Genomic DNA, 22442 nt, shown 5'->3' with positions numbered 1-22442 from the left:
CTTTGCATCTAATTCAGAATCTTTTTATGCTTTGAGCAAACAGTGGCTAAAGCTTTTCCCTAAGAAAGCTGATCTTCTAAGGACAATTGCCATTACCTGGCAGAAGTAAAGCTCACAAGGAAAGAGTGTAGCATTTGTTGGGTTTTGGACTCTAAATATGAAATTGTCACCTGATCAGGAGGAGGACAGTATACACATTTATCTAGTCGACCAGGCCTAAGCAGGGCAGGGTCAATCAAGTCAGGGCGACTAGTCGCAGCCAATACATAAACACCTAGAGGAAAAAAGAACATTTTTTTACTAAAATCTGATGACATGATGACATTTTGTTATAACATTCTATTTCTGTATTTATAATTATTACCCTGTAAGCCTTCTACTCCATCCAACTGAGTCAGCAACTGGTTAACTACTCGGTCTGTAACTCCTGTATTATCATGACCCCGCCGAGGAGCAATGGATTCAAATTCATCAAAGAAAAGAATGCAGGGCTTTGCAGCCTGTGCTCTGGGAAAAACAAACAACATTTCATATTTGAATCAGGCTTCAGAGTTTGCAAAGTGATTTCATATATATATATGAATGTATTTATGCATTTATATATATTTATGTACTTTTAATTTTTACAACAAACCCTTAAAGAAGGCAAGTTGTATGTATTTACATATAAACACATAAATGTATTTATATATATTTATGTACTTATTTTAATCTTTACAACAAACCCTTAAAGAAGGCAAGGTATATGAAATTGCCCTCGTATTCAGTAAACTGCTGAGGTCAAGGTGTTTATTAAGACCCGTGCCTTCTGGATAGACTAACGGGGATGAAAACAAAAATCTGACTCTTGGTCAATAAGTCAAACACTTGTTTGCTTTCTATTACAAGTAACCATTTTTATATTAATATATACTTATTGGCCACCCTTACTTCTTTTGTGAAATGCCTATTCATTTCTTTTGCCCATTCAAAATTTGGAAAGCTCATTATGCTGGTACTGTTTTGTAAGGGCTATTAAAAAAAATATTTTCTTATTTATTTATTTATTTATTTATTTTTTGAGACGGAGTCTCTCTGTCGCCCAGGCTGGAGTGCAGTGGCGCAATCTCCACTCACTGCAAGCTCCGCCTCCCGGGTTCACGCCATTCTCCTGCCTCAGCCTCCCATGTAGCTGGGACTACAGGTGCCCGCCACCGCGCCCGGGTAATTTTTTTTGTGTTTTTAGTAGAGACGGGGTTTCACCATGTTAGCCAGGATGGTCTCGATCTCCTGACCTCGTGATCCGCCCGTCTCGGCCTCCCAAAAAATATATTTTCTTTTACTTTTCTAATAATTTGAACTTTGACTTTTAGTTTTATTAAATTTATTAACAAATTTTAATTCTAAAGAAGTGAATATTAATTCCATCTCTGGCAACAGGTGGACTAGATGTCTGGAGAATAACACCTAATATAAAACACCTGTCATGGTGATTGAGAAAACCAACAGCTATCTCATTAAATGCATGGCAAGTAAAATATATCTTCTGGGGCCAAAAATAGACCAGAATTATCTGCTACTTGCATGTTTGGCAGAAGTCTCCTAGAAAACTGAGTCTGATGTTTGATTTGTGTAAAGATTTTTTTAACTTTTCTAACTCAGTTTTTTCACTAAGTTATAGGACTACTCAGATTTTATTTCTTTTTGGTTCAATTTTGGTCAATTTTATTTTTGTCTGTGTCACCTAAGTTTTCAAATGTATTGCCATAAATATTTTCATAATATTCCCTTATTATCTTTTACATTTCTGGGATATCTTTAGTTATGGTTCCCTTTTTATCCCTAAAATTGTTTATTCATGCTTTTTTTTTTCCTTAATCAAACTTGCTAGAGATTTGTCAATTGTACTCAGTGTTCAAAAAATAAATTTTGGCTTTGTGAGCTTCTCTGTTTTGTGTTTCATTAAACTTCATTCTTATCTTTATTATTTCCCTTTTAACCTATTTTTTAGTGTATATCTATAATTTTCCTAATTTCATGAGATAGATACATAAGTGGTTAACTTTCAACCTTTTTTCTTTTCTAAACATTTAAGGCTATAAATTTTCCTTGAAATCAGTTTTGCAACATCTAACAATTTTAATGGATAGTATTTTCATTATCATTTGCTCCCAAATATTTTCCACTATAACCTCTCTTTAACCCAGGAATTATGTAGAAGAGGTTTATTTTGTTTATGCTTTTTCCTGGTAAACTGGGTGGTGAATACATGAAGTATTCATTTTATTATTCTTCCTTAAGATGCATAAGTATTTTATATATATTCTCTTAACTGTACATTTTATAATAAAATTTTTGGAAGAATAAAACAGTAACTTTTATTTTAAAACTCCCCATAATGCTATCACATTTGAATAATTATTTTCATCCTTACATACCATCTTCTATATTCATATGCAGTTTTTTAATATATGCAAAATAGTTACACTCACTGAAATTAAATTGGCCAGATGGACTCTTGATTTATAAGAGATAAATTAGAGACTGGGGGAAAAAAGAATTTAGAACTCAGAAAATTTAGAGATAAATTAGGGGCAATTATTTGCTTCATATAAGAATCTACTCTGACATTTCTTTGAATAACCACTTCGATTCCACTTTGAGGAGTATTTCTATTGTAAATACAAAACCAAATAATTTCCAAAATTTAATATCTAAAATATTTTGTAGTATTTGGTGAAATAGAGAATCCATGTCCTCTAGCTTATTAATAATTCACATAAACCACAGGTTTCAAATATCAGTTCTTCAAAAAACAAGACCAAAAAAAGCACTGATTGATAAATAATAACAGAGTCAGTTACTTTAAAAACATTAATAGGGAACCAACCTAATAAAAATATCCCGAACAGCTTGTTCACTTGCTCCAATATATTTGCTGAGTAACTCTGGCCCCTATGGGTAAAATAAAATTAGAGTTGAGATAAAATTATTTAAAAAGAAAATATAAATTTGGTTTCTGACTAAATGAATCATGGAAATCTTTCATATGATTAAATGGATGTCTTTTACATTTTTAAAATTAATGTGTGCTAGAATAAATAACATACCACAAGTTCTATGCTTGGTGTTTCTTCTGCCCAGAACATTTTCCCCCAGATATTCTCATGGCTTGTTGCTTCATTTTATTTAGATCTCTGCTCAAATACCACCTCTTCAGAAACCCTTTTCTGACACGTCCATCTATGACTCACTCCAGTTTACTCTAAGCTTCCTTACCCTGCTTTTCTTCCTACATAGGACTTACCATCACCATCTGACAGTGGATTATATACTGAATGTGTCTATCTGCTTATTGTCACTCTCCACTAGTAGAATGTAAACTCCAAAAAGGCAGTTTTGTTCACTGCTGAATCCCTTGTGCCAGAAACAGTGTCTGCCACGTAAGTATTAGATAAATAATTTTTTTCAAGTGAATAAGTGAATGGTTTAAGAAGGGACAAAGTTCTATCTAAAATTTAAAAAATGTGTAGAGATATGACTTTAATCAGCACCTTCAATTACTGAAACAATGTATTTGCACAGGATTTAAAGAATATATCATTTTTAGAACGTGGGAAAAGGCCAAAAAAAAAAAGAGAATATATAATCTTCCCTAAAAGCCAACTGAAAAACCTTTCGAAATAAACTTCCCTGCATATAGCAAAATCAATGAGAATAGTCTTTCCTTAAATTGGAATCTTTAAAAAAAAACTGAATAGGTCCTAAAGAAATCTGTAGTGAAAAATCACTATCTCCAAAAGACCAACTACTGATCAAGATATGTGACCAAATAAGGAATTTCTAATATTCAACCACATAGATATCTATTAATGTAATAATATTTAATTACATTTCCTCAGTACAGTCAGAGAACTATAGGACTAGAGGAGGCAACAAGAAATAACTAAAGCAAGGCTGGGATTGTGGCTCTCACCTGTAATCCCAGCACTTTGGGAGGCCGAGGCGGGTGGATCACGAGGTCAGGAGGTCAAGACTAGCCTGGCCAACATGGTAAAATCCCGTCTCTACTAAAAATACAAAAAAAATTCACCAGGTGCCGTGGCAGGAGCCTGTAATCCCAGCTAGTCGGGAGGCTGAGGCAGGAATTACTTGAACCCAGGAGGCGGAGGTTGCAGTGAGCCAAGATCACGCCACTCCACTCCAGCCTGGTAACACAGCAAGACTCCGTCTCAAAAAAAAAAAAAAAAAAAAAAGAACTAAGGCAAATAACAGGAACAAGGCAACAGCCTGGCACTTTTAGTGTTTCTCCATCATTGCCAGTTCACAAAAAAACATGATAAAAGAGTAATTTACAACTGGGTAAAACCCAGTTATACATTATAAAACTGAGCTGGGCGCTGTGACTCACACCTGTAATCCCAGCACTTTGGGAGGCCAAGGCGGGCAGATCACTTGAGGTCAGGAGTTCAAAACCAGCCTAGCCAACATGGTGAAATCCCGTCTCTACTAAAAATACAAAAATTAGCCTGTAACCCCAGCTACTCGGGAGGCTGAGGCAGGAGAATAGCTTGAACCCAGGAGGCGGAGGTTGCAGTAAGCCAAGATTGTGTCAGTACACTCCAGCCTGGTCAATAGAGTGAGACTCCATCTCAAAAAAATGAAAATAAATATAGAAAAAATAAATAAATTACTAAACTGATTTATAAATCAAGTTTGAGTAAGGCTAGAATAATACATGATTCCTTTGTCTTGGAATCTAATTGCCCTTTGTTAAACTAATATTGATTATGTACTGAAACTATACAGCTAAGATACTGGATCTGCGACCACAATGACACACCAGTGGTGAGCTGTGAAGCATTACCCAAAATGATCTGCTAGCATGCCTCTTAATTACCACACTCACCTTATACCTGAAAAAAACTTAGACCTAGTCTCACTTTGACACAAGCAAGGGTGAGATATAGTCAAAAGTAACAGAACCATGAAAACCCCAGCTTCCTGCCTCAGTATGGTCTCCAGCCTCTAGTTGTCTACTCCCTTTAAGAATAGTTTGCCCTTTTATCTGAGTATTTATGTATAATTCTGTTCACAATGCATGAAGATTTGCCTTAAGCAAGACCATAATAAGCCCTACGAGAGAGGTGGCTCATTACTCAATGTCATACAACTTTTTTTTTTTTTTTTGAGACGGAGTCACGCCCTGTTGCCCAGGCTGGAGTACAGTGGCGCGATCTCGGCTCACTGCAAGCTCCGCCTCCCGGGTTCACGCCATTCTCCTGCCTCAGCCTCCCGAGTAGCTGGGACTACAGGCACCCGCCACCACGCCTGGCTAAGTTTTTGTATTTTTAGTAGAGATGGGGTTTCACCGTGTTAGCCAAGATGGTCTCGATCTCCTGACCTTGTGATCCGCCCGCCTCGGCCTCCCAAAGTGCTGGGATTACAGGTGTGAGCCACCGCACCCAGCCGCACACAACTTTTAATAGATGGATCGCTGTTCCTACTAGCTTTCCAAATGTGAGACTAGCCCACAATCGACAAACATAATGGTGTTGGTAAAGATGTGGAGAATCAGGAACCCCCCACATTGCCAGTGGGAATGGTGCAGTTGGTGTGAAAGACAGTTTGGTGGTTCTTTGAAAAGTTAGAGAATTACCCTAAGACCCAACAATTCTACTCCTCAGTTTATGCCCAAGAGAAATAAAAACATGTCCATGGAGAAATCTGTACATGAATATTTACAGCAACATTATTCATAATAGTCAAAAGGTAGAAACAATTCAAATGTTCACCACTGATAAGTGGATAAAGAAAGTATGGTAACATTATTCAGTCATGCAAAGGAATGAAGTACTGATACATGCTACTACCTGGATGAACCATGAAAACTTTACATAAGTGAAAGAAGCCAGACACAAAAGGTGACATACTGCATGATTCCTTTTATATGAAATATACAGAAAAGGCAAATCCATAGAGACAAAAAGCAGATTAATGGTTGCCAGGGGATGAGCGGAAGAAGGAATGGAATGAAAAAGTTTTGAAATTAGAAAGAGGTGGTGGTTGCATAGCATTGTGAATGCACTAAATGTCAGTGAATTGTACACTTTAAAATGGCTAACTGCATTTATGTAAATTTTGCCTCAATGAAAAAAGAAGTGGACAACATACCTTGACACTTATAAAATTCATTCTACTCTCTCGTGCAATTACCCCAGCTAGTAAAGTTTTTCCTGTTCCAGGCGGACCATACAACAGTATTCCTGTTCTTTGTCGTATGGGCAAGTTTGCAAATAATTCTGGATACTGAGAAACAACAACAACAAAAAAATATGAAAAAGAGCTCAAGTCTAAACAGAAATGACTAAGTAGCAGCTAAAGATCAATGTATAGAAAAAAATATTCAGATAGTAATCACCACCACCTTTCTTCAGTAACAGCAAGTACAACAGTAGAAAATAAAATTCCTACTAAAAACTATAAATGAACTCAAAGGAACTACTACAAATTTTTTCCAATTAAGAACACATTCTATATAAAATGCATATAACTGCATCAGAACTTCTTTCTATTTTTCCTGTTTTATTAAAAGTACTACATTTTAAAAGTACAAACCAATCTTTTAACAAGTATAGTGCCTTTCACGGATATGCTTCATGGGGCAAGTTATGAGGGCTGTGTACATTCAAATCTCTTCAATCAAAGATAGTAAAATATCCCAAGAGTCTCCAGGCTGAACAAATAGTCGACTGCTTCTCAAATTACCTTTTAAAGCACCACTGCTCGAGAACAAGAGGACTTTTTGAACAGGTGAGCCAAACATGAGGCTACTGTCAGCAATATCCTGGTCTCCTTTATTAGGTATGCCTATTTAGTTCCCTCTATTGAGAATATTCCCACTCACCTCTACTTCTGCTCTAATCTGAAAGAAGCCCAGACAGCAGTTACGCATATAATCTCCGTGTACTGTATCTGGATGTACTGAATCTCCATGTACTAATGCTCGATGCCCACCCAATCCCAGCATTGGGATCATGATCCTGCTAGCTAGTACTTCCATGCCCATGTTCTCTCACACTGGTTTTAATAGTCCTGGGCTGCAATCAGCATGTCCCAGGCTCCAGTGGCCACTGTTCCCAGGAGTTGCCATGCAGTTACATGAAACCCAGGGTCCTTACCCATATTTTTTTTCTCACTCCTTTGCACGGGTCCCTGATCTTATGCAATGATCTTTGCCTCTCAGATTTCTGATTAAAACACACTACCTCCTAGACTCTACCATCTGATCTTCTGAAGAACAATCTACATTTGTCTCCTTTATCCTGCCATCTGCCTCGTCTATACCTGCCAACTCTGCTTTTCATCCCAGGTCTGGAAATCTAGCTTCACCCATCAGTCCTGTTAACCTTGATAACTCTTCTACCTCCTAGTTTATTCCTATCCATTTCTGCTCAAATCGCAGCAGACAGTTCATCTTGTTTTACTACAATTTGAATGATTAAAGCAAACAGAATTATACATCAAAATGTATTTACTGTAACTATCACCTCAGCTTTCATAAGTTTCTTATGGTCAAAGACTGCATCATACACATTAAAATCTGTCAGCCTGGGCAACATAGCAAGACTCTGTCTCTACAAAAATTAAAGAGTTAGCTGGGTATGTTGGTTCATGCCTGCAGTTCTAGCTACTGGGGAGGCTGAGGCAGGAGGATTGTTTGAGCCCAGGAGTTCAAGGTTGCAGTGAGCTGTGAGTGTGCCCCTGCACTCCAGCCTAGATGACAGTGAGGTCTCAACTCTAATAAAAAATTAATTAATAAAATAAAAATTTGTTAAAGTACCTAAAATAGTGTCAGATATTTATTTATTTAGATACCTAAAATAGTGTCAGTAAACACTTGTTGACTCACATGGAGATTGGGCAAGCTAACACATAAAACCAAAGCCAATAATACAGTGGTTCTTCTGGGAGTAAGTATTCACTTTTTCTTTTTTTTTTTTTAAACATACCTTGGCAGGTAACTGGATAGTATCCATGAGTATCTGCCTAACTTCATGTAACCCACCAATCTTGTCCCAACCCAGGTCTCTAGGTTTATGCAGGTTGACACTTCGCAAAGACGCAGGAATAAATCCATGGAGAGCCTTCTGGAAGTCCGATGTTGTTAAAACTAATTCTGTTTAAAAATAAACAAAATTTCTTTTAGTAGTTATATTTCACTATATGAATTTTCAAAATATGCCATCATTTTAGCTGGAAACACTGATTTTCTACTCAAATAACTGCTTATTCAAATACTACAATGGAATATATTTAATTCTTGTCTTACTACAATTACATTTCTCCACAATAGAAAGAAGATTCCAAGTTCAGGTTTTAATAGTAAAACATACTTTCTCTGGTGGATATACTCTGACGAGAGAGTCGAGAATGTATGGCTCGATCCACAAGTACCGTAAAATCTCTAGCCACAAACCCTCCAGTTTCTTTAGCTACATGCTGCAGGTCAAGATCGGTGAACTTGTTTATATCACAGTCCAGTTTATTTTTTATTACATTACACAGAATTTCACATCTTTGTTCCTAAAGAAAAGCACAAAATTCAAATTTCCAATTTTATTCAACTGTATATTTTAGAACGTACATTTGGAGAAAATCAAGTTGACAAATCTATAGTGACAGAAAGCACATTAGTAGTTGTCTGGGGATGGAGTGGGGGAGGGATGGGTAGTAAAAAGGCTAGGAGGCTTCTGGAGTGATGAAAATGTTTGTTTCCTTAATTGTGGTGATGGTTTCATGGCATCTACATATGTTAAAACTGATCAAATTATACACTTTATGTGAATTTGTTGTACTTAAATTATATCTCAATAAGGTTGTAAAAAAATCACATTAATAAATGATTGTCATTTCTTTCTCCAATAAGAAGCATTTTTAGTAATACATGGTTCCTTTAATAATTTTTTTTTGGTTCCTATAAAACTTATTTCTAAAAACATATTCAGTGACCAATATCTCAAATACCATTCTATTATCCTTAATAATAGATATAATACCTTTGTTCTTCAATAGCAGTTAACTAGCACAGGGTCTGAATATTTAGGGTAGATGCTAGGTGAAACTTTTTAAGAATTTTAAATATGTTTGCCAGTCCTGGAACATACTTCTTTCAGCTCAGTGCCACTAAAACCCTCATGAGTTCCCAAAGGGGACTAAGTGCCATTATGTGATGGTGGGAAAAAAAATTTAATTAATGAAGTGTTTAAAAGCCATCTATCTATTTCTGTTTTTTCTCATTCAAAGAAATGCCATTTTCAAAAAAGTCATTTTCTTGGAAACTGCATACTAACATTTCAGGTGGCTATAAATTATAATTTATGCCTCTAGCACAACATGCACCAAATGTTGACTTACATATCCTTAAGATCATTAATAGAAGCATAAGTTTAAAGCCACAAATTACTAATAAAATTGAAAAATAATTTCTAGAAAAGGGACATAATTCAATAATCCTTACAAGTAGTGTATTACCTGATTAGGAGGCTGAATGTGTTGGATGCACTGAAATATGTGAACTCCTTGAGCAGAAACAAGTAAAGGATGTAGAGATTGTTGAGACTGACTTGTGGCAATCAGTGCAACCAAACTTCCCATGGAGATAAACTCTTTTATCATATCATTCAAAGCTGAAATTAAGCAATATAGTGTAAAAGCTTAGGAAAAATAAACATGAAATTTAAAAATTATACATTCATTAAAAATAATGATACTCTAGGTTGACCTTTAAGGTGGAGTATGTATGGTATCACTCTTTCATGTCTTTAAAAAATGAATCCATCTAGTTATTCCCTGATTTATCTATCAAGGACCTAATAAATCTAATGGAAGCACAAGAGGTACTGCAAACTCAGACCATATACTCAAAGCAATGTCTAATGAGGTTCCCTACTCGTGGATCTTATGAAATAAATGAACAAATGATAAAAATTTGTCTCTGAAATAAATATTCTAGAAGGGTGATAAATTTCCATACTGTATTCTGTTTGTTAAAATACAGCTCATATTCCTACGACTTCCAGAACAATCTCTTCCTACCCCAGGTCTTGTAAGGTTTCATATGAGAAGGTCAGAACTGAAATCGGCATTAATAATGTACATCTGAGTCCTGTTCTGACCTAGAAATTTGCAGCACTCCCTTAAACTCTGGACTAATAGATCTAGTATAAGAACAGTAACAGATCGAGTGTAAGATTAGTAACACCAGTCCTATAGATGCTATAGATTTCAAAATTTGAGATTAACACACTAGGTAATATAATCCAAGCCACTCTTGGTTGCATTTTATATCTATTTCAGTTCTTAAGAACCTTGAAGCAAGTCAGTGCTGCCAAACCCTCCAACCTCACCTCCCTAGCACTCCTCTCCTTGCACTCTAAGCTCCAGTCAACAGGGTATTCCCCAAAGTATCATTACTTCCTACACCTCTGTGCTTTTGCCTGTAGACCACGCTTCCTTTGCTTCTTTATTAGCATGAAATTGGTTCACGCTAATTTCTACTCTTCCATCAAAACTCAGCTCAGTTATCAACTCCTCTAAAAAGCTTTCCCTGATAACTCCTTATCCCACCTCAACCCCAGTATAGGTTATATGCTCCCACACTATTCTGTGTATACTTCTCGCATAGTGTATTCTGTCACCTCCTTGTTGGTCACCCTGGTCAAATTAATCTCTCTGAATTTCCATTTATTGACCTGTAAAGCCCAGGGAATATCTTCATGCAGAATACAAAGCAATCCAAGAAAGCCAAGAAAGGGATGGCTACTCATACACAGTAGCCATCATTATTAGTATTGTTCTGTACTAACACTGTTCACCCTTCTTTTTCTCCTAGACTTTGAGAATACAGACTGTGCACAAGCGTTTGTCAAATATTTGTCAAATGAACAAAAGAGTAAATCTGTAAATTAAACAGTAAGTAAAAGAGAATGAAAAACCCTAAAGGACTAAGCATGAAGTTGCAGAATTTTCACACTGTTTTTACTCTACCAATTTACTAATACATAGTCTATAGGACAACTGTAGAATGCTATCAGGGGCCTCAAACACAACACTTAACATAACACATATATTATTCTCTGAAGAGAGTAGATTTATTGTTAAGACTAAAAATGCTGACTGACAAAAGAACAAGACCAACCGAGTGGTGGATGCATTTACCGTGAGCAAGCCGCTGGCTCTGCGCCGCATCAGGACTGTGCTCATGTTCCGGGACAGCAGGCAGTCCAGCAATGTGGTCAAGGTCATCCAGCAGAACAACAGATGGCTGCATCCACACTGCCTCTGAGAAAGCCACCTCTAGGGTTTTTTGTATGTTTTCAAGCCTTTTTCCTTAATACAGAAGATATGAAATGGTTTCAATATTATTTCAGTGCTGGGAAAGTTCAGGTGGTCCTTTTGAAAGCGCTAGAAAAGCTCAATACTGATTTAACTATAAAAATTTGATCTATATTTTATTAATATACCAATCACAAAAACTTGTTCATCATTAACATGGTTCAATTAATACAGTCTCAAAGGGTACAATAAAGTATCAAATTTTATAAAACTCAGAAAAGGAGGCCAGGTGCAGTGGCTTATGCTGGAATCCCAGCACTTTGGGAGGCCAAGGCGGACAGATCACTTTGAGCTCAGGAGTTTGAGACCAGCCTGGCCAACATGGTGAAACCCCATCTCTACTGAAAATACAAAAATTAGCCAGGTGTGGTGGCATGTCCTGTAGTCCCAATTACTCAGGAGGTTGAGGCATGAGAATTGCTTGAACCTGGGAGATGGAGGCTATAGTGAGCCAAGATCACACCACTGCACTCCAGCCTGGGCGACAGAGCAAGATTGTCTCAAAAAAGGAAAAAAAAGAAAAAAGAAAAAAAGAAAAGGAATATGCTACTATAATTTCTGTATGCATGTATTCATTTATACCCAGTTTCACTCCATTGAAAATTTTAGATGGCCTACAACAAAATAAAAAAAGTAGGATGTGGGAAAACATAAGTGAGAGTAAGGGATCAAGATTCGTGTAAAATCAAATGCAAATGCGTCTGCCTAGAGATCCTGGAGTTGCTATATTTGAATCACAAATTTGGCTTCAAACTTCCTGGTGAGTTACAAAGTTTAAATTTACAAAGAACAGGAAACACACAAGTTCATGATTAGTTGGAACTATATGATAGAGGTACCCAAGGGGGAAAAATTGACTGTTCAAAGTAAAAAAAAAAAAAAAAAAAAAAAAATTTTAATTGAATAGATAATGTAAATGTTAAGGACTTCAAAAGTACAAAAGTGTTCTATGGTAAACTGTAATTCTCCTCATTGCTGTCCACAGCCTCCTACTTTCTCTCTCCTGAAGCAACCATTCTCTCAGTTTCCCATAGCAATTCAGAGATCATTTATACCAATTAGAGTATATTCTAAGTACTAATTTTTCAGAGTGGTGTCAGTGAGCACTTCCAGGAATATAGTCTACAAAGAGTTCTGGCTAGAAAAAAAAATAGGCTTCCATCAAATATGGAGAGTTTTAGGAATTTTATCAAAAACATTAGAAAGCCAAAGACTTAAAATTTCTAAGAAATTTCAATGACTAAATGATAAACAGAAAAGTTAAAGACTAGATGATATGTGTATTTTTTAGATTGATAGCATTAATTATAACATTCTTGTCTTTCTAATGAAAAAGGGATTTATGTAGAGTGTTACCATACTCATACCTCGTAAAGCTTTACAGTCAACTCTCTCCACATGGGCATCCAGTTTGTCAAATGCTTCTTTACAGATTGCTTTGGCTAAAGTTGATTTTCCACTTCCCTAGAAAATAACTGCTTTGTAAGAATTCCCAATATATTCAGTCACAGAAATAGTTTCTGTCATTATGGCAACCACCAAGATTCAGCCTCAATTTTATACAGTCTCTTCCAAAAAAATAAAAGAAGAAGAGGGAATACTTCCCAACTCATTTTATGAGGCCAGATTTACACTGATAGCAAAACCAGACAAAGACAATACAAAAACAGAAAACTGCAAACTAATCACTTTCAAACTTAAATGGACAAAAGCTCAGCAGAACATTAGCAGATAAAACTCAGCAATGTAGAAAGAATGATACACCACAACTACATGGTATTTATCACAGGTATGCAAGGCTGGTTCAACATTTGTAAGTTACTCAACCCTATCAGCACTTCATAGCCTAAAAAAGAAAAACCATATAATTGTATCAACTGACACAGAAAAAGGGCATGGAGAACATCACTCTTATTCGTTATTACTCCCCCAACACCTAAAAGCAGACACACAGAAATATTAGTGAATAAATGAATGCTTTCTATATGTCGTATAAACCCTATATAATACCTGCTCAAAACCCAAAGAAAGGTAAATGAAAAGTTATTAAATGTTACAGAAAAATGAACACACCTTAACCACTTACCTTTCCTCCTGTGAGTAAAAGAGCTCCATTCCTAAGTCCTGCAACAAGAGACATCAGCTGCCGAGACAAAGGGCGTCCCAGGAGGCTATGAGTGATGTGCTCCAAGGAGGATACGCCTAAGGAATTCACTCCTCTGTAAAAGATATACATGGTTACATGATAAAAGACTGAAGCAGGATAAAATTTAGCTACAAAAAATGCTGAATTTTGCCTTCCCAGTATAGTTAATTAATTTATTTTATATCTTTTTTTTTTTTTTTTTGAGAAAGGGGCTTGCTGGGTCATCCAGGCTGGAGTGCAGTGGCGTGAACCCAGCTCCCTGCAGCCTCAAACTCCCTGGCAAAGGTGATTCTCCTGCCTCAGTCTCCCGAGGAGCTGGGACTTCAGGCGTGTAACACCACACCCAGCTGATTGGTTTTTTTGTGTGTTCATTTGTTGTAGAGACGGGGTTTTGCCATGTTGCCCAGGTTAGTCTCCAACTCCTGGGCTCAAGGGATCCATCTGCCTCTGCCCCACAAAGTGCTGGGATTATAGACATGAGCCACCATGCTCAGACTAGTTAATAAATTTTAAAAGACTAAAATCTTAGAAATTGTCCCCTACTTGAGAGAAAGTATACTGATTAATGTCAAAACTGAATCCAGGCCTTTTTTTTTTTTTTGAGACGGAGTCTTGCTCTGTCGCCCAGGCTGGAGTACAGTGGCATCATCTCAGCTCACTGCAACCTCTGCCTCCCAGGTTCAACCGATTCTCCTGCCTCAGCCTCCCAAGTAACTGGGATTACAGCTGCCCTCCACCACACCTGGCTAATTTCTGTACTTTTAGTAGAGACAGGGTTTCACCATGTTGGCCAGGCTGGTCTCAAACTCCTGACAGGTGATCCACCCGCCTCGGCCTCCCAAAGTGCTGGGATTACAGGTGTGAACCCAGCCTCCAAGCTTTTAAAATTAGTTTTATTACTTTAAAAATGTGCAGTTACTAAAAGTTGTGCCCTAATAGAACTCCTTAAGGAATCTTAACACACACACAAAAACACCTCTAACCTACAAATGATTTAATTTAGTAATCAACATAATCATAAATGGGTGCTTTTGAAGTACTGAGGATAACTAAAAACTTATTTCCTCTTAAACATTACCTATGAAATCCAGTATCAATCTGTAGATTACATTATACAAACATGAACTTTAAACTACTTCTGGACTGTGACTGCCTGCCACTTTATATGATCACATAAGAGTCTGAAGAGATTTTACTTTATGCAGGACGCAGTGGTTCACGCCTGTAATCCCAGCACATTGGGAGGCTGAGGCAGGCGGATCACTTGAGACCAGCCTGGCCAACATGGTGAAACCTCATCTCTACTAAAAATACAAAAAATTAGGCAGGTGTGGTGGTGCATGCTTGTAATCCCAGCTACTTAGGAGGCTGATGAGGAAGCATTGCTTGAACCCAAGAGGCGGGAGGTTGCAATGAGCTGAGACTGCAACACTGCACTCCAGCCTGGGTGACCAAGTAAGAGTCCATCTCAAAAAAAAAAAAAAGAGAGATTTTATTTTATATTAATAAACACTGTGCTATATTTAAACATTTTGACTTTATGGTTTAATCTTTTTACTAAAACATTTACAGATTATACCATTCTAGGAAATCAAAGCACTACTACTACATCTACCAAAGCTTCTTTGAAGACTTCTAAGAGGTAATGCTTATAAGAGATTCTCATATTATATAAGAAATATGGAAATTAAGAGGAGTTAAAATATTTTTTATATTTTAATCTAGCCCTACTGAATCAAAAGAGGAATTTTTTAAATATTTGTTTTAAAAGTTGAGAAAAACACAAATAATCCAAATTATTACAGTAATACAAGACAGTGAAGGAATAACTTAATTTGAAATATTTTTAAACATTTAACTAATGTTTTTGGCTTTAACTTTTAAAATGTATTTATTTGTTCTAAGAATTATTGTTTTATTCAAGCATATATGATCCAGGTGATATCTAGTTGCTTTCTTCTCATCGATCAATTCTCAAAGTAAAATTTCTAACAAGCTTCAGACTTCTAGTTATTGAAGAAGACAAGGTTATCCCCTACCACCAGGGATGGATAAAAACATAAAAATAAAGAAAAAAAAAAAAAGAAGACAAGGCAAATTCAAGCTAGGCGTGAAGATAGAGACAATCCTTGAAAAAATACCTACTAATGCATTAGTAAGATCACTTATTGATATTAACATCCATTTTAATATTTACATTGAAAACTCTGCCAGATATAATATTAAAACACGTCTCTAAACATGCTAGTTTGGCCATAACTTCTTACCCCAAAGAGCTCAGCTTTAAAAAAGGAAGAATAAAGTCAATTTCCTCACTGTTTTCTTCTTTTACCATAGGATCTAGAAGGACCTATAGTTGCAAGGAAAAATCAGTTTTACATTTCAAAGTATGTCTTTTGCATGTTTTTCTCGGGTCCCAGAAAACTAAATTGCTTTTTAGTTTTTAGAGAGAATAGATAAATTACGCATGCAAGATCATTATTTAAACACCCTTGACAATAACAATGTACCCATCCACAGGACATAAATATTTATGGTCAACAAGCAGAAAGAATGTTATTGCCTTAATACATTTTACAGATATATTTTTATTTATAATTTTGATTTGTGTCACAATTATCCTTTCACAATTCTTACATTTGTATCTTCTCCAAATGGTATTCCTTCAATAATATTTCAAAAATACAGAAACAATGTCTAGTTCCAAAACACTGAAATTCTAAATAACTAGAGTATCTTCAGTTTTATAATGACAAGAATGAATGTCCTAATCAAAAAATAATATTGTAAAAAGACCACTCTTGACTGGGCGTGGTGGCTCACACTTTTGGAGGCCAAGGAGGGCAGATCACTTGAGGTCAGGAGTTCAAGACCAGCCTGGCCAACATGGTGAAACCTCGTCTCTACTAAAAATACAAAAAATAGCAGGGCGTGGTGGCATTTGCCTATAATCCTAGCTACTAGGGAAGCTGAGGCAGGAGAATCACTTGAACCTGGGCGGAGGTTGCAGTGAGCCGAGATGGTGCCACTGCACTCCAGCCTGGGTGACAGAGCGAGACTCCGTCTCAAAAAAAAAGACCACTCTTAAAATACTTCTAGAAGAGCTGGGCGCAGTGGCTCACACTTGTAATCCCACCACTTTGGGTGGGCAAGGCAGAACAATTGCTTGAACCCAGCAGTTCAAGACAAGTCTGGGCAACATGGTGAAACCCTATCTCTACAAAACATACAAAAATTAGCCAGGCATTATGGCATGTGCCTGTGATCCCAGCTACTTGGGATGCTGAGGTGGGAGGATCACCTGAGCCTGGGAGGTCAAGGCCGCAGTGAGCCATGATCGTGCCACTGCATTCCAGCCTGGGCGACAAAGTGAGACACTGTCTTTAAAAAAACAAAAAAACAAAAAAAAACTTATGGAAGCAAAGAAAAGTGATCTGATAATATTTCTGAAGAGTCGCAAATTTAAGAACTGTCAAAATATGATGGGTTGTACAGTAAAATTGCATGTAAAAATAGGAATTTAAAAAATCAAACCCTTAAAACTATGTTTTCATTTGTTTCAATCCTAGAAGAATTTTAAATCATGACCCATTTACCAGTTAACACGATCAACTCTATTCTTGGAACTTAACTGTGCTAAGGCATTCATTTTTAAATTTAGGATAAGTCAATAATTTGTATAGATACTTTAAAGAGATTACAGAATAAAATAAAATATTTTAAATCAAGTTATTCCTTACTCCTACCTGGTTTTTAATACACTTCACAATGCAAGATGTTACAAGGAAATTCATACTTTATTATCGATCATATGTAACAAATAGTATTTTATTAAATATTCAATAATATGCTATTACTTGTATTGTAGTCTTCTGCAGCAAATTGGGACTCAACAGAAAAATATTTTTATCTTTTTCTTTTTCCCAAGAATGAACTATGCTCAGAGAAAATTCCTTCAGCCCTATTAAAAAGAAAGTAATAAATACAGAGTTAGTATTGAAACAGAGATGAAATAATTTAAGATTTTAAATGTCAAATTTATTTAAGTTAAAGGCTTTTTTTTTTTTTTTTTTTTTTTTGCAACAGGGTCTCGCTCTGTTGCCCAGGCTGGAGTGCAGTGGCATGAACACGGACCTCCTGGGCTCAAGTGATCCTTCCGCCTCAGCCTCCCAAGTAGCTGGGACTACAGGCATACACCACCACGCCTGGCTAATTTTTGTATTTTTTTGTATAGATGGGGTTGCGCCATGTTGGCAGGCTGCTCTCGAACGCCTGGCCTCAAGTGATCCGCCTGCCTCGGCCTCCCAAAGTGCTGGGATTACAGGCATGAGCCACTGCACTCAGCCAAATGTATTTTTCAATACATAAAATCTACTGTTTAATTATCATAATTACATTTCACTATTCACATAATGTTCACATGTATGACAGGTTGCAAGAACAATTAAAAATGTACAACTATTTAAATAGAAAAAAAAGTCCAAATAACAAATGTACTCACCATCTTTAGTTTCCAGCTTAATAAATTCTTCCTCTGATATTACCAAAGGAAGCATGGTGGTAGTAGACTGCTGTAGCCATGAATAAAATACAATTTTTATGTCTTCTTCACTTACGTTTTTAGGCTGCCAAAAAAGGAATAGTAATGAATTATCCTCATAACTGAACTTAACTTTAACACCCTTATTTTAACATCTTATCTTCCTAATAAAGTGTAAGCCTTACCAAACAAATCCAATGAAAGATGTTCATATTCTATAGGCACAGGTTTGGGATTTGACATTACAGTTAGCACAATAAGTGCAGTGTAGCCTGAAGAAACATCTGTTAGGTGGAAAAGTTTTAAATGCTCATTTTCTCTATGCTCAGTGATACACCTACCATAATTTGGCTCAGTCAGTAACCATTCCAACCCCATTCTCCCTGTCCTCCCTCTACTATAAAGACAGGAAAACAAATTCCTTTTTCTTTGAGACAGAATCTCACTGTATCGCCCAGACTGGAGGGCAGTGGCGCAGTCTCCACTCATTGCAACCTCTGCCTCCCACGTTCAAGCGATTCTCTTGCCTCAGGCTCCCAAGTAGCTGGGATTACAGGCATTGCCAGCTAATTTTTGTATTTTTAGTAGACATGGGGTTTCACCATGTTGGCCAGGCTGCTCTCAAACTCCTGGTCTCAGGTGATCTGCCTGCCTTGGCCTCCCATAGTGCTGGAATTATTGGCATGAGCTGCCATGTCTGGCCTAATAATCTATTTAAAAAAATTTGTTTTGAGATATTGCGTAGGCTGGAGTGCAGTGGCACAATCATAGCTTACTGCAGTGTTGAACTCCTGGGCTCAAGATATCCTCCCACCTCAGTCAGCCTCCTGAGTACCTAGGACTACAGGCATGTGCCACCACATGTGTCTAATTTTTATTTTTACTTTTTTTGAGATAGAGTCTTGTTCTGTCACCCAGGCTGGAGTGCAGTGGTGAGATCTAGGCTCACTGTAACTTCCACCTCCTCAGTTCAAGTGATTCTCCTGCCTCAGCCTCCTGAGTAGTTGAGATTACAGGATTAGCACCACACCCGGCTAATTCTTATCTTTTTAGTAGAGATGGGGTTTCACCATGTTGGCCAGGCTGCTCTCCAACTCCCGACCTCAAGTGATCCACCCATCTCAGCCTCCCAAAGTGCTGGGATTACAGGTGTGAGCTACCACGCCTGGCTTAATTTTTTTTTACATTTTTTTGTAGAGATGGGGTCTTGCTATGTTGCCCAGGCTGTTCTCAAACTCTTGGCCTCAAGCAATCCTCCCACCACAGCTTCCCAAAGTGCTAGGATTAACCTACAATGATCTTTAAGTTCAGTATCTCATTTCCTGACTCTACCAGTATCTGAAGAATTAACTAGGCAGAAAAGTAAAACAGTCTAGCACTCTTTTAGGCTACAATATTAATACTGAAACAACATGGGACAATTTTTTAAAATTACGACCGTGTGGCAAAATTATCAACCTCTTAAGAAAGCAAAAAATATTCATATTTGATTGGCAAATATACATATTTGTGTTATCATTTATTAAAGATTTCTCAGCTTCTCAAAAAGTTAAACATAATTCCTAGGTATATCCCAAAGGAGCTGAAAAGAAGAACTCAAACAGATATTTGTACACCAGTGTTCACTGTAGCAGCCAAAAATGTGGAAACAACCCAAGTGTCCATCAACAGATGAATGGATAAACAAATGTGGTATATGCATTCAATGGAATAGTATTCAGCCATGAAAAGGAATAACGTTCTGATACATACAACACAGATGAGTCTTGAAAATATTATGTTAAATGAAATAAGTCAGATACATAAGACAAATGCATACTTCCACTTATATATGAAATATCTAGAATAAGTAAATTCATAGAGATACAATATACATTAGAGATTACCAGGGACTGGGGAAAGGAGTGGATGGGGAATTATTGTTTAATGGGTACCAAGTTTCCGTTTGGGGTGATGGAAAAGTTCTGGATATAGATAGTGATGATGGTTGTACAATATTATGAATGTAATTAATGTCTCTGAATTATACACGTAAAAATGGCTAATATGGCATATTTTATGTTATATATAGTTTAACATAATAAAAAAAGACTTGTATCAAAAAGGAATACAACATTCTTATTACTTAGCTAAAGCAACTAGAAATCTTACAAAACATGTAAAAGAATTTTGATGTAACATATATATTTGAACTCACTAAATTCTCTCTAGGTTGTAACTTTAGAGATCTTGGAATTTTAGGGGTAACTTCCACTGGAGTTATCCTGACTACGGCATGCATTTCTATATTTAGTCTCTTCCTCAGGTCATCTGGAATCTGAAATTTAAAAATAAACAAAAATATAAATATATTCAAAGCTTGGTTAAGAAATATTTCATAGCATAAATATTGATATATTAGCTTCTATGAATTTAGGTGATATAACAGAAGCTATCATAAGAACTCATAGTTGTCTCAGTCCATGCAGGCTGCTATATCAAAATATCCTAAACTGGGTGGTTAATAAATGACAGAAACTTATTTCTCACAGTTCTCTTTTATAACAGCACTAATCCCATTCATGAAGGCTTCACCTTCATGACCTAATCACTTCCCAAAGACCACACCTCCTAATACCATCACCTTGGGAGTTGGGATTTAAACATACGAATTTGAGGACACAAACATTCAGATATCAACAGTGTAACCAGATGGATGTTCAGATATTGTCACACCATGAACATTTCAATCTTCTCCCTACATTTCTTTCCTTTTCTTTACATAATCTTCAGAATTAGAGCTTTAAATGAATGTATTTGACTGTAACCACCAAACCCATCTTTTAAACTATGGTACATTTACATTCAAATTAAATGATATTTCTAATCTTGGAGAAGCCTTTATTTGTGAAAGCTGACAACCAGTGAAGAAGCTGGAATGGCCAAAACTAATCACAGACGATCTGCCTGATTGTCTGATTAAATTATTAAATCCAGACAGAAACTTAATCTAAAAAGCAAAGAGTAAAATTTCTCCCACCCCCTAACGAAAATGTTCTAAACTTAGATTGTGGTGATGGTTGTACAACTAGCATAAATATACTAAAAATGACTGAATTGTACACTTTAAATTTTATCTCAGCTGGGCGCGGTGGCTCATGCCTGTAATTCCAGCACTTTGGGAGGCTGAGGTGGGCGGATCACAAGGTCAGGAGTTTGAGACCAGCATGGCCAACATGGTGAAACCTCGTCTCTACTAAAACTACAAAAATTAGTCGGGTGTCGTGGTGGGAGCCTGTATCCCAGCTACTCGGGAGGCTGAGGCAGGAGAATCACTTGAACCTGGAAGGTGGGGCTTGCAGTGAGTGGAGATCACGTCACCATACTCCAGCCTGGGTGACAGAGCGAGACTCCATCTCAAAAACAAAAAACAAAACAAAACAAAAAAAACCCATATATATATATCTCAATAATGATGTTAAAAATTTCTCTCAACTTCTCAAATATATGTAAGCACTGAAAGACATAAAGACGACTTTATTAACTTCTAAAGAGCATGTGCAGACATATTAATGGTAGACAAAAGCATAAATAAAAACTCTAAGGTACATATTCTGACTTAAAAAGAATTTAACAATCAAGTTTCCTGTTTTTGTTTTTTTAAATCACTATGCTTCACAGGGTAATAAAGGTTCAAGTTAACATGAATTTGTTAGTTGTATCACCAAGTGATCAATTTTGATCTCTCAAGCCAAGTCCATTTTAGTATCTGATTTCACCTACTGTGACTTCTCATTGTCCATGGCTCTTCAACCTTCAGTGAACTGGGAAGGGCTGAGTCCTTTCTGCTATCTTAATCACAGGACTTTACCATCAGCACTTCTCCCTGTTCTCACCATATAATTTCAAGGAAATAAAAGGATATTCCCATCTAATGACAGAACCAGCTAAATCATAAGCTCAGTGTTAGACATTTTGAATTTGACAATGCAGTGGGATCTCCTGAATGGACAGTTAAAGCTAACAGAAAATAATGATATGAGGCCAGGCACAGTGGCTCACGCCTGTAATCCCAGCACTTTGGGAGACTGAGGCAGGTGGACCACTTGAGACCAGGAGTTCAAGACCAGCCTGGCCAACACGGTGAAACCTCATCCCTACTAAAAATACAAAAATTAGCCAGGAGTGGTGGCGCACACTTGTAGTCCCAGCTACTCCAGAGGCTGAGGCAGGAGAATCACTTGAACCTGGGAGGTGGAGGTTGCAGTGAGTGGAGACGATGCCACTGTACTCCAGCCAGGGCAACAAAGCAAGCCTCTGACTAGAAAAGAAAAGAATGGTCTGGAGCTTTAGAAAATGATGTAGGCTGGCCAGGAGCAGTGGCTCAAGCCTGTAATCCCA

General features: G+C 36.9%; 1 protein-coding gene across 4 annotated transcripts in view; it reads right to left on the bottom strand.

Moving 5' to 3' along the window:
* PEX1 (peroxisomal biogenesis factor 1) overlaps nucleotides 1-22442 on the bottom strand; it is a 42825-nt gene that overhangs the window by 7380 nt on the left and 13003 nt on the right. For 3 of the 4 annotated variants that reach the window (XM_025380693.1, XM_025380691.1, XM_025380694.1), the window contains 14 exons: nucleotides 20260-20379; nucleotides 18024-18147; nucleotides 17380-17483; nucleotides 15790-15872; nucleotides 13463-13595; nucleotides 12744-12840; nucleotides 11200-11370; nucleotides 9514-9668; nucleotides 8376-8565; nucleotides 7992-8158; nucleotides 6154-6288; nucleotides 2870-2934; nucleotides 365-507; nucleotides 171-274 (listed from right to left, as the gene is read on the bottom strand). In XM_025380693.1, coding sequence (XP_025236478.1) covers nucleotides 171-274; nucleotides 365-507; nucleotides 2870-2934; nucleotides 6154-6288; nucleotides 7992-8158; nucleotides 8376-8565; nucleotides 9514-9668; nucleotides 11200-11370; nucleotides 12744-12840; nucleotides 13463-13595; nucleotides 15790-15872; nucleotides 17380-17483; nucleotides 18024-18147; nucleotides 20260-20379 — 1791 coding nt within the window. The remainder of the gene's footprint in view (nucleotides 1-170; nucleotides 275-364; nucleotides 508-2869; nucleotides 2935-6153; nucleotides 6289-7991; nucleotides 8159-8375; nucleotides 8566-9513; nucleotides 9669-11199; nucleotides 11371-12743; nucleotides 12841-13462; nucleotides 13596-15789; nucleotides 15873-17379; nucleotides 17484-18023; nucleotides 18148-20259; nucleotides 20380-22442) is intronic. The other variant, XM_025380692.1, reaches the window with a different exon arrangement.

This window comes from Theropithecus gelada, chromosome 3 (assembly GCF_003255815.1).
Source record: "Theropithecus gelada isolate Dixy chromosome 3, Tgel_1.0, whole genome shotgun sequence".
NCBI classification, from domain to species: domain Eukaryota; kingdom Metazoa; phylum Chordata; class Mammalia; order Primates; family Cercopithecidae; genus Theropithecus; species Theropithecus gelada.
This window is presented reverse-complemented; position numbering and strand designations above follow the sequence as displayed.